Source organism: Psammomys obesus, unplaced genomic scaffold, assembly GCF_907164565.1.
Source record: "Psammomys obesus unplaced genomic scaffold, mPsaObe1.curated_primary_1811, whole genome shotgun sequence".
NCBI lineage: Eukaryota > Metazoa > Chordata > Mammalia > Rodentia > Muridae > Psammomys > Psammomys obesus.
Genome location: NW_026596120.1, coordinates 16,187,533 through 16,200,141, shown reverse-complemented (window position 1 = coordinate 16,200,141; position 12,609 = coordinate 16,187,533). Strand labels below are relative to the sequence as shown.

The 12,609-nt window shown below is 40.4% G+C and overlaps 1 protein-coding gene across 1 annotated transcript in view; it reads left to right on the top strand.

Annotated features, from left to right (window-relative positions):
• The window catches only part of Dock3 (dedicator of cytokinesis 3), a 270,999-nt gene that overhangs the window by 215,693 nt on the left and 42,697 nt on the right, over positions 1–12,609 (top strand). The window contains exons 32-33 of the mRNA XM_055629516.1: positions 2,537–2,685; positions 11,030–11,115. Of these exons, the coding sequence (XP_055485491.1) occupies positions 2,537–2,685; positions 11,030–11,115 (235 nt within the window). The remainder of the gene's footprint in view (positions 1–2,536; positions 2,686–11,029; positions 11,116–12,609) is intronic.

Below are 12,609 nucleotides of genomic sequence, written 5' to 3'. Positions count from 1 at the left end.
GTTTTCAAAATTAGTTATATTTCCAATGAAGTATTATTTAAGCTAAACTTACACCTCTTAAGCCATAGGAATAACAGTCATAGAAACTTAAAGTGATGTATGAACCATTCTCACCCTGATCCAGAGATGAAAAGTAAGGTGTAAAACAGCAATAGGGGGCACTGGAGAGGTGGCTCAGCAGTTAAAAGCACTGACTACTCTTTTAAAGAGGACCTTGGTTCAATTCCCAGCACCCACATGGTGACTCACAACTTCATTTCCAGAGGATCTGCCCTCTTCTGGCCTCTACACACATTAGGCATGTACATGGTGCACTTTTACATATATGCAGGCAAAGTTCCCATGCACATAAAATAATAAAATACTTTTTTTTAAAGCCAAGGCTACACAGAGAAACCCTGTCTTAGAAAAAAATAACACTTTAAAAAAAAAAAATGACAGCACTATTCCTAATTGTCTGAGAAAGTGCCAGATTGATTTCCAAAGTGGTTGTACAAGTTTACATTCCCGCCAGCAATGGAGGAGGGTTCTCCTTTCTCCACACCCTCTCTAGCATGTGTTGTCATTTGAGTTTTTGATCTTAGCCATTCTGATGGATGTAAGGTGAAATCTCAGGGTCATTTTGACTTGTATCTCCCTGATGGCTATGGATGTTGAACATTTCTTTAAGTGTTTCTCTACCATTCTGTATTCCTCTACAGAGAATTCTCTGTTTAGCTCCATACCCCATTTTTTAATTGGATTACTTGATTTGTTACTTTTTAACTTACTCAAGATCCAGCTATACCACTCCTAGGCATATATCCAAAATATGCTCACGTATACAACAAGGACATTTGCTCAACCATGTTCATAGCAGCTTTATTCGTAATAGCCAGAACCTGGAAACAACCCAGATGTCCCTCAACGGAGGAATGAATGCAGGAATTGTGGTACATTTACACAATAGAATACTACTCAACAATTAAAAACAAGGAAAGCATGAAATTTGCAGGCAAATGGTGGGATCTAGAATAGATCATCCTGAGTGAGGTATCCCAGAAGCAGAAAGACACACACGGCATATATTCACATAGACCTATAAGATAGGATAAACATACTAAAATCTGTACACCTAAAAAAGCTAAACAAGAAGGAAGTCCTGGGGTAAGATGATCAACTCTCACTTAGAAAGACAAATGGGATGGACACTGGAAGTAGGAGAAAACAAGAAACAAGACAGGAGCTTACCAAAGAGGGCCTCTGAAAGACTCTACCTATCAGTGTATCAAAGCAGATACTGAGAGTCATAACCAAACCTTGGGCAGAGTGCAGGGAATCGTATGAAAGAAGGGGGAGTTAGTAAGACCTGGAGAGGACAGGAGCGCCACAAGAACCAAATATATCTGTGCACAGGGGTCTTTTCTGAGACTGATTCTCCAACCAAGGACCATGCATGGATATAACCTAGAACCCCTGCTCAGACGTTACCCATGGCAGCTTAGCATCCAAGGGGGTTTCCCTAATGAAGGGGACAGGGACTGTCTCTGATATGAACTCAGTGGTGGGCTCTTTGCCTCTCCTCCCAAGGGAGGAGCAGCCTTGCTAGACCACAGAGAAGGACTTTGCAGCCAGTCCTGAGAGACTTGATAAACTAGGGTCAGATGGAAGAGGAGGAGGACCTCCCCTATCAGTAGACTTAGAGAGGGGCAGGGAGGAGATGAGGGAGGGAGGGTGGGGTTGGGAGGGAATGGGTTGGTAGGGGACTAAAGCTGGGATAAAAAGTAAATAAACTGTAATTAAATAAAAAATAAAAAAGGAAAAAATTACAACAATAGGGCCTTTTTTTTTTTTTTAGGTTTTGTGTGGTGGTGGTGGTAGTTGTTTGGGGGTGGTTGTTTTGTTTTGTTTTGTTTTGAGACAGGGTTTCTCTGCCTTGGCTGTTCTGGACTTGATTTGTAGACCAGGCTGGCCTAGAACTCACAGAGATCTGCCTGCCTCTGCCTCCCTGAGTGCTAGGATTACAGCATGCACCACCTTGCCTGGCAGCAGTAGCATTTTTCATTCCACTGTTTCCCCAAACAGACCTTCTGGCTTTATCACTCTTACTACCTGCCCACAACAGAGTTTAGACATATATTTTAACATTGAACTTGACTTTGAAATTCCTAGTAACATAAGAGACTAACAACTAACTATACCAGACACCAAGTTACCAAGATCAGAATATGCAGAATGAACCTCAGAACTAACATTTGCTTCTTGGATAGGCTTTCAAAAGCAGAGGGAGTATCTCAAAAACCATAAAATAAATCATTTTCCCCTCTTGGAAGCTTCTAGTATAAATAAGCAATTGAAAGTGGGGTATGTTGGTTTGTCTTTTTCAGTGTTGAGAAATTCAGATCTATCGCAGGAGCTCATATATGCCAGGCAAACACAGTACCTAGATTCCCCAACCCTACTGTAAATTGGACCACGTGCTTGCCCCCACTTGTGAATCTTCTATGGAAGGAATAAAGCAGGAATGAACTGATACTCTCTGGGTTTTATTTTTCAGGTGAACATAAGATCCACTTTATTCCGGGAATGATTGGTCCTTTTCTGGGGGTGACGCTGGTCCCACAGCCAGAAGTGCGGAATATCATGATTCCTATCTTTCACGACATGATGGACTGGGAGCAGAGAAAAAATGGCAACTTCAAGCAGGTAAAGTAATAGCTGTCAGTGCTTGGAGTACTCTCTTTTGAAATTAACCTGTTTGCATCAGGCAGGTAGTCTAGATGAGTAGGCCATGATTCTAATAGGACAATTAACCATCTTAAATCCTGCTTTAGAGCATTTTTATAACTTGCTAGCCAAAGTGAGTATGTGAATTTTCTTCATCAAGTTAGTTACCAGAGCTGGGCATGGTAGCACACATCTATAATCCCAGTACTCAAGAAGACAGAGACAGGCAGATCTCTGTGAGTTAGAGGCCAGCCTGGTCTACAAAACAAGTCCAGGACAGCCAAGGCTGCACAGAGAAACCCTGTTTCGAAGAAAAAAAAAAAAAAAAAGTTAAGAGACCAGATCCTAGCATTCAACAAACTGAAATAAGAGGATTGCCATGAGTCTGAGGCCAGCCTGAATGACATAGCAAGTACTAAAGCCTGGACTTCATAGCAATATGTCTCAAAGACAAATAAGCAAACAAAAGAATTAGAGGAAAGGGATAAATATGTTAAAGAACTTTCTGATGAAGAAAAAGAATGACTGACACTGGTCTCTGCTGTTCCCGTCAGAGAGGGTCCTGGGAGCATGCTGTCCTTCCTCTGTTCTCTGGCTGAGGGACTTCTAAGGCTGGAGCCAGACCAGATGACTTCTCATAGTTTTCATAGAATAACCCAGGATTTCAAAGGAGTTTGGGTCTAAGAGATGTTTCCATCAGTGTGCTATAAGCTGTCCCCTTGTTCATGCCACCCCAGCTAGCCAAAATCACATCCACCATCAAGAACAGAGAAGAATGAATTCATGACGCCTTAGACCTCAGCCAGATTTCTCTACTCTTAAAAAATCCTGAGCTTCAAAACAGAGAATGATACTGCCTGCCTTTGGGCAGACTCTTTCCACGTCATAACAACCCACCACAGACAGGACCTCAGGCCAGCAATCTCTCACACAGACTAGGTATCTGTGAGAGAGCAAGTTGACAATTAAAACTAAACACCATGGTTATATTTCAAAACTGCCTTTAGAAAGTAGATTTTAAATGTTCTCAGAAAAAAAAAAATATATAGGTAGGTTGAGTGTATGTTAGTCTTATTTAGTCATTCTGTGGTCTATGTATCAAAACATCACACCGTGGCTGGAGAGATGGCCCAGCAGTTCAGAGCACTGGCTGCTCTTCCAGATGGCCTGAGTTCAGTTCTCAGCACTCACATGGCAGCTCACATCGTCTGTAACTCCAGCTCCCGGGGATCCATCTTCCAGCCTGTGTAGGCACCAGGCATGCACATGGTGTACACACAGACATGCCAGCGAAACAATGTAAAATATAAAGAATCTTAGAAACAAAATGAAAGTTATAATACTGTACCCATACATATATACAGCTGTTATTTGTCAGTTTACATTTTTAAAAACCAGTTAATCCTGTTTTTGTGAATCCTTCTGGACACTCTAGCAAACTGAGTCATCTGCAGTAAGTTTCCATTGCTGTGATCAAACATTGACAAAGCTACTTGGGAACTGGAGGGCTTATGTTTCTCACAAGTCTCAGTCACAGTCCATTGCTGAGGTAGGCAGGAAAGGCACAGCAAGCAGGAGCAAAAACAGAAACCATGGAGAGAAGTTGCGTACTGGCATGTTTCTATATTCATCCATCTTTCTGATACCTCCCAGGACCCCCTTCCTGGGGGTGGCGCTGCCCACAATGGATTGTGCTGTCCCACATCAATCAACAGTCAAAGAAGTACCGTGCAGACATGCCTACAGGCCAAGCTAAGGGAGGCATGTTCTTGGTTCAGTTTCACTTCTCCTGAGTAACACTAGTTTTTTGTTGTTGTTGTTGTTGTGTGTGTGTGTGTGTGTGTGTCAAGTTGACAAAAACTAACCAGTACAAATAGACTTCGTTGTACTTAGTTAAAAAATATTTCTGTGCCTCCCTCCGCTGTCACATTTTTAGGTGTTCTGTTCTTTTAATCCCATGCCTCCACTTTCTAGCCTCCCATCATTTCAGTCTGTTATATTCTTTAACATTTTTATCACAAACGTTTATGTATTTGTGAATATGTGTATGGCCATAGGTATCATGGTGCATGTGTGGAGGTTAGAGGATTAACTTGCAGGATTTTCCTTCTTCTATCCTTTAGGTCAAACTCAAGTTGTCATGCTTGGTGGCAAGTGCCCTTACCAACTGGTCCATTGCACTGGCCCTCTGCTATATATTCTACACCCATATTTGTTGAAAATGCTTTGTTAAAGGTCACTTATACCCTTCAAGTCAGTAAAATCCAAGAATTTTTTTATCTTGATTCTGATCATGCTTTTTTCACAACTTTGGTGTTAGCTACTTTGCTACTTTTGCTTTCTAAGCAAATATATTTTCCTGGTTATAAAACAGTATTTAATATAAAGGAAATAAAAATGCAAATGCTATAATGAAATTATAAAAACCCTATTCCTAGAATATTAGTAACTGAAGAAGTAGTTTATGTCTTTTTTAGACTTCCTGAACACATAGACTTCTATTTTTTTTAATGTAATGGTTAAATATATTGTTTTGTAATCTGCAATTTTGATAGCCACTTGTTGTGACTATCTCTTAGTGTCACTTACTGCTGCTCTGTACTACACAAACCTGTAGAGTCCGTCTACCATATGACTAGACTCTCATGTATTTAGTTAAGTTCTTAAGAACTTAACTTCGTTTCAAATTTTGGCTGTTAATGTGAAAACTATCCATTCCTATTCTTCTTTGTGTGAATATATGCAAATGCATGTCATGTGGGTGCACATGTATGTGGAAGCCAGCAGTCAACTTCAAATGTGATTTCTCGGGAGTCATGTTGATTGACTGATTGATTGGAGACAGGGTAAGAAATCTTACTGGTCTAGAGCTCATTGAATAGTCTAAGCAAGCCCCAGTAATTGCAAGTGTTTTCCACTTCATCTAGCTTTTTTATGTAGTTCTGAGGTAGGCCTCAAATTCTCTTGCTTGCAAAGTAAGCATTGCATCATCACTCAGGTTATCCTTCCCTCCTCCCTTACTTTTTTAGGTAGATTTCTCAACCTTTAATCACTGTGTCAAAAAGTATCTTAGCTTGCTTTCTATTGCTGTACTGAAAATACATTAACCAAAGGCATCTTGGAGAGGAAAGAGAGATTTTGGTTTACACAGTCTAATCATAGTTTACCACTGAAGGAAGCCAGAGCAGGAATTCAGTGAAGCAAGGCAAAAACCTGGAGGCAGGAACTCAATCAGAGACCGTGGAGGGATGCTACTTACTGGCTTTCTTTTCAGGACTTACTCAGTTTGCTTTCTTATACATCCTAAGGACTTACCTGTTTAGGTATGGCACTGCCTAGAGTGAGCTTTTCCACATCAGTCTTAATCCAGAAAATGCCCCCAAAGATTTGCCTACAGGCCAATCTGATACAGGCATTTTCTCACTTGAGGTTCTTCCTTCCCAGATGTGTCAAGTTGCCATAAATCTAACCAGCACAAAGAGTAAAAACAACTCTTAATTTTTATAGCTCTATTTCTTGAAACTCAGTTGTGTGTTAAGATCTCAATTCTCAGAGATCTCAATTCTCAATTCTACTGCTTCAGTGTGAGCTGTACCTGAGCATTTCCTATCCTGAACTCTGACCTCTGTTGTCTCTGTCTCCCTTACTGAATGACACATCTCCAGGAACCAGAATGATAGTACATTTTATTTCTCAGAACTCACTGTGGTACTTGGCACATCCTGGATTATGAGAATAACAATCAAAACTAATATTATCAAGCATTTCCCAAAAGCCAGGGCATAGTGACACCGTAAAGAAATGTTACCATGACAACTGTTTCACAAATGAGGAAATTTGAACTTAGATATATATTCAGAACTCCATAGCTGAATATGTCACAGGGTAAATGTTGAATAGATAGCAAGGTGTTGCTATCAGTTCTGCAAAGATAATGATGTTTCCAAATCCTCCCTGTCACTAGGTTTTTTGCCTGATTCAGAGGTCTTAGCAGTCAAATATGCATCTAAGGCTTCTTAAAACAATTGTGGACTTTTGCCTCAACCCTGAGTTTCTAATCCATCAGACTTAGAGAAGCCTAAATACTAGATTTTTTTTTTTAAACACTATGGTAAAACGAAGGCTACTGGCCCAGGGACTCATTCTGGAGCACAATGGACTACTGGAGCATGTTTGCACTGTTTGTGCTCTCTGCTACTATAGTCCCCTCCCTACCTTTGTGCTGCTCTAGCCAACACTAACTACTCTGTATGTGAAGACAGATCCTGGTTAGTAAGGATTAGGCCATTTTCTTAGGGAGTCTGTAACCACCTCATTGAGTTGGGGCTAAGCATGCTCTGGATTAGGACTGAGGTACTTTGGCTTCTAGACCCACCAGACTATACTTAGTTATAAATCAGTCCTGTCGTCATCCACTTGAAGAAAGAAGCTTATTGCATGATTTGTCCTTGTTCAACAATAGCTGAGTTTGAATGAGCTATAGACTGATGACCTGAGTTTGATCTCCAGGACCCACTTGGTAGGAAAGAACCAGCTCCTTGAAGGCTGCTCTCTGACCTCCACATATGAACCTCCAACACACAAAAAATAATAAATGTTAAAAGTTTTTTTTTAAATAAAATATTTGGGAGCATTAATAGAAGATGTGATGGAAAGATTGTAATAGAGTCAGGGAGGGCTGGAATAAAATAAAATAATTGTTTTCTGGCCATTACAGGGGATTGATACACTCATGAACTCACAGCATCCATGGTTGTCTGCATAAGACCTGTACAAGATCAAGCCTGTCATCATTCCAGCATAAAATGGGGAGAGCCTTATTAGTTCTCACCCCCTAGCTGCAGAGCTATTGATGTTTGATGTCTGCTGGGAGAGAGAGAGTCTATTTACTTTAAGGGTGTAGCTTGGGCCCCTCCCCTGCCTCTGGTGTTGGCAGTTGAGGAGTGATGCATTTAGTGTCAGCACTCCAGAGGCAGAGTAGGTCAGTCTCTGTGAGTTCGAGGCCAGCCTGGTCTACAGAGCCAGTTCCAGAATAGCCAGGGCTACACAGAGAAACCCTGTCTCAGAAAAAAAAAAAAAATGTGTAGCCTGGTGGTAGGTCACTTTTACTCCAGAGGATGACACCACACCCATGCATATATGAGCACAAATTAAATTCAGTGGGCTATTTAAGGGGTACATAAAGAGTGGACCCAGAAGCTGTTAGGGGTCAGAGTGCGGAGGTGAATATGATCAAAATAAATTCTGTGTGTATATGAAATACTTGGAGAATTAATAAAAATGTTATATTTTAAAAAGAAACATTTAACAAAGCCCTCTCTCATAGAACCAAAGCACACTTTTCTCTGAAAGAGTCCTCATCCTTAAGAGTCCTTAGTTCTTAAGACAGGAAATGGTTATCTGAAACATTTACATACTTAAACTAAAATGAGAATGAAAAGCTTTCCTAAGCAAGGAAGACAGGCTTATATTTCTTCACTTTTATTGATAATTGATTTTTTTTCTCACATACTATATCCTGATCACAGTTTCTCCTCCCATTTAGAACCACTTATGTCTCTCATTAGAAAAGAACAGGCTCATATGAAAGAAGGGGGAGTTAGTATAACGTGGAGAGGATAGGAGCTCCACAAGGACCAAATATATCTGGGCACAGGGGTCTTTTCTGAGATAGATACTCCACCAAGGACCATGTATGGGTATAACTTAGAACCTCTGCTCGGATGTAGCCGGTGGTATCTCAGTAACCAATTGGTTTCCCCTCGTAAGGGGAACAGGACTATTTCTGACATGAACTCAATGGCAGGCTCTTTGACCACCCCAACCCCCAAAGGAGAAGTCCTGCTAGGCCACAGAGGAGGACTTTGCAGCGAGTCCTGAAGATACCTGATAAAACAGGGTCAAATGAAAGGGGAGAAGGTCCTCCCAATCAGTGGACTTGGAAAGGGGCAGGGAGGAAATGAGGAAGGGAGGGTGAGATTGGGAGGGAATGAGGGAGCGGGACACAGCTGGGATACAAAGTTAATAAAATGTAAGTAATAATAAAAATAGAAAAGAACAGGCTTCTAAAGGTTACAAATAAAATAAACTGTAATAAGGTAAAACAAAAACTAACACTTTGGAGTTGGACAAGACAAACAAAGAGAAGGAAACAAGCCCAAGAGAAGGCAGAAGAAACAGAGTCCCATTCATTCACACACTCAGGAATCTCATAAAATACTAGACGGGGAGCCATTATATATATAATATATATTATATTTATTTTGTATGTAATATATATATATATTTATATATATATGCAGAGACCTGGTGCAGATGTGTGTAGGCCCTGTGCATGCTACCTCAATCTCTGTAAGTTCATATGAGCTTTGATCATGTTGATTTAGAGGGTCTTGTTTTCTTAGTGTCCTCCATCCCCTCTGGCTCTTACATGCTTTCCACCTCCACTTCCAAAAGTTCCCTGCCTCTGAGGGGAGGGATTTGATAGAGACATCCCATTTAGGGCTGAGTTTTCAAAGATGTATCACTCTTTCCACAATGTCTGGCATTGGGTTGCTGTATTTGATCCCGTCTGCAGGAAGACGCTTCTGTGGTAATGACTGAGCAAAGCACTGATCTATAAGTATAGCAGAATGTCATAGGAGTCATTTTATTGCCCCGTTGTTGGGGGGCTTGTTTGTTTTTGTTTTTTGTTTTTTGTTTGTCTTTGTTTTGTTGGGCTTTTTGCTTGCTTACTTTTTAGTAAATAAAGAAAACTGTTTTTTAAAACAGTTTTATTTTACTCTAGGTCCCTGGGCTATCTAGTCTCTGGTTTGGAAGTCAGGGTTTTTTGAAAGCTATAGATGAGATCCTGTCTTTGCTGGAGTTTACTTGCAACCATGATAAAGTATAAAAAGAGGTTTTCCCAAGTAATCCAATTAAAAAATGGGGAATAGAGCTAAACAGAGAATTCTCAATAGAGGAATATTGAATGGCAGAGAAACACTTAAACGCTCAACCTCATTAGCCATTAGGGAAATGCAAATCAAAAAGACCCTGAGATTTCACCTTACACCCATCAGAATGGCCAAGATGAAAAACTCAAGTGACTATACATGCTGGAGAGGTTGTGGAGAAAGGGGAACCCTCCTCCATTGCTGGTGGGAATGTAAACTGGTACAGCTACTTTGGAAGTCAATCTGGCGCTTTCTCGGACAATTAGGAATAGCGCTTCCTCAAGACCCAGCTATACCACTGCTAGGTATCTACCCAAAATTTGCTGAAGTACACAACAAGGACATTTGCTCAACCATGTTTGTAGCAGCTTTATTTGTAATAGCCAGAACCTGGAAACAACCCAGATGTCCATCAACGGAGGAATGGATACAGAAATTGTGGTATTTCTACACAATGGAATACTACTCAGCAATCAAAAAAGAAGAAATCATGAAATTTGCTGGTAAATGGTGGGATTTAGAAAAGATCATTCTGAATGAAGTATCCCAGAAGGAGAAAGACAAACATGGTGTATACTCGCTTATATAGACCTACAAAATATGATAAACATAATGAAATCTATATGCCTGAAGAAGATAATCAAGAAAGCGGACACGGGGTAAGATGATCTATCCTCATTTAGAAAGACAAATGGGATGTGCATTGAACGTATGACAGGAGTCTACCACAGAAGGCATCTGAAAGACTCTACCTAGCAGTGTTTCAAAGCAGATACTAAGACTCATAACCAAACCTTCGGCAAAGTGCAGGGAATCATAGAAAAGAAGGGGAGTTAGTATGATGTGGAAAGGATAGGAGCTCCACAAGGACCAAACTTATCTGGGCACAGGATCTTTTCTGAGACTGACACTCAACCAAAGACCATGAATGGATATAACCTAGAACCTCTGCTCGGATGTGGCCCGTGGTAGCTCAGTAACCAATTGGTTTCCCATGGTAAGGGGAACAAGGATTATTTCTAACAGGAACTCAATGGCAGGCTCTTTGACCACCCCAACCCCCAAAAGAGGAGAAGTCCTGCTAGGCCACAGAGGAGGACTTTGCAGCGAGTCCTGAAGATACCTGATAAAACAGGGTCAGATGAAAGGGGAGGAGGTCCTCCCCTAGCAGTGGAAAGGGGCAGGGAGGAGATGAGGGAGGGAGGGTGGGATTGGGGAGGGAATGAGGGAGTGGGATACAGAGTTAACAACATGTAACTAATAAGAAAAATAAAATTAAGGAAAAAAAAAAAAGCAGTTTTCCATGATCTTCACATCGCCACAGGACTGGAGATTTTCCTTCTCTGTCTGAGTTCATTCGAGCTTATGAATTCTCTGTTTCCTTCTAGGTGGAGGCTGAGCTCATTGACAAGCTGGACAGCATGGTGTCAGAGGGGAAAGGTGATGAGAGCTACAGGGAACTCTTCGGCCTGCTGTAAGCTGCTCCTTCCCGAGAAGCCCCATGTTGGGAGAAGGGGTGATGTGGGTCAGTGAGGGGTAGAAATGAAGCCAGCACTGGGCAGGCTCCAGGGTTTGGGTACCAGGAAAGACCCAGTTGATTCTGGTGGTAGCAGTTCTCACTTTCTGTCAACAAGAAAGCAAGCACTCTTAGGGATTGTCATGGTTGACTGAAGATATACAAAAAAATAAATAATAATTCAGCTCCTAGATTTGCTACAAGAGATTGTTGTCTGTCTTCCTAACATTTCGTGCATCCTATTGGACAAATAACCCATGAGAATTTATTCAATTTAGGGTTTAGTTCTTGCATTTCTGGGAGGTAAAGTATGAATTCTCTTCTAGGAAACATTGTAGCTTGATAAACACTGTGATAGGTTCTTAAATAAACCACACAGCCTCTCCAGGGTGTTTTTCAGTTAATGAAATGATCTGGATATACTGAATGATTCCAAAATTCTCTCAAATCTGTCATATTAATAGCTTCTTTTTTAAGTTGATAAAGCCCATCAGGCCTCATGAGATGTTTACTTAGAGTTTTGCAGTATATAAAATGTATCGATACTTTATTTGTTAAGATTCTGAGTTATTGCTGAGTAGCAGTGGCACATGCCTTTAATTCCAACACTTGGGAGGCAGAGGCAGGTGAATCTCTGAGTTCAAGGCCAGGCCGGTCTACAGAGTGAGCTCCAGGAGAGCCAGGACTATACAAATAAGAAACCCTGTCTCAAAAAAAAGACTGAATTGTTTTATTTATATTAGCAGTTATAATGAAACTACCATTAGCTGTGTCAGATTCATAATATAGACTTAATAATAGAAAGTAGTACTTTTAATTGAAATATAATTTGTTTCATAACATACGTGCTGTGTGTGAGTTATTAATCTTGTATGAAAATGTCAAATTTAACAAAATTTATAACTATTTATTGTCAACCAATAGTTTTAGAAAATTAAACTCCAAAAATTTCATAAGTTGGCTTCTAGACTTGAGGCTGACAACACACTTGAAAGAGCTGCAGAATGGAGACTACCCTCCCCTTTTGAGAAGTGGAGAGGCTGGGCTTAAGGCATGCTATCAGTTTAGCTGACCCTGAAAAGACACCTCCAAAGGGAGGGCCCACAGCTGCAGCTTCAAGAGGGGAATTCTTTCTGGTACACAAGGCTTTGGTTCTTGATAAGTGAGAAGAATTTTATTTAAAATTCATGTTGAAATATGTTCATTTTTATAATTTCTCATTTAACAAAATATTTCCAGTTATAAAAGAAAGACATTGAATTCTCTTTGTTATCTACTAACAAATGACTTTATTACAAAGGAAAAATTATAAAAATAGCCAACAATTACTAATTACCTGCCCAAATTATGTTTGTAAGCACTTTTAAAGTCAGTTTGAGACCTAAGAGCTACTGATACCATGGAGCATCAGTTCACAGTTTTAATTTGGGAGTGATGTTTATAGGTGTAGGG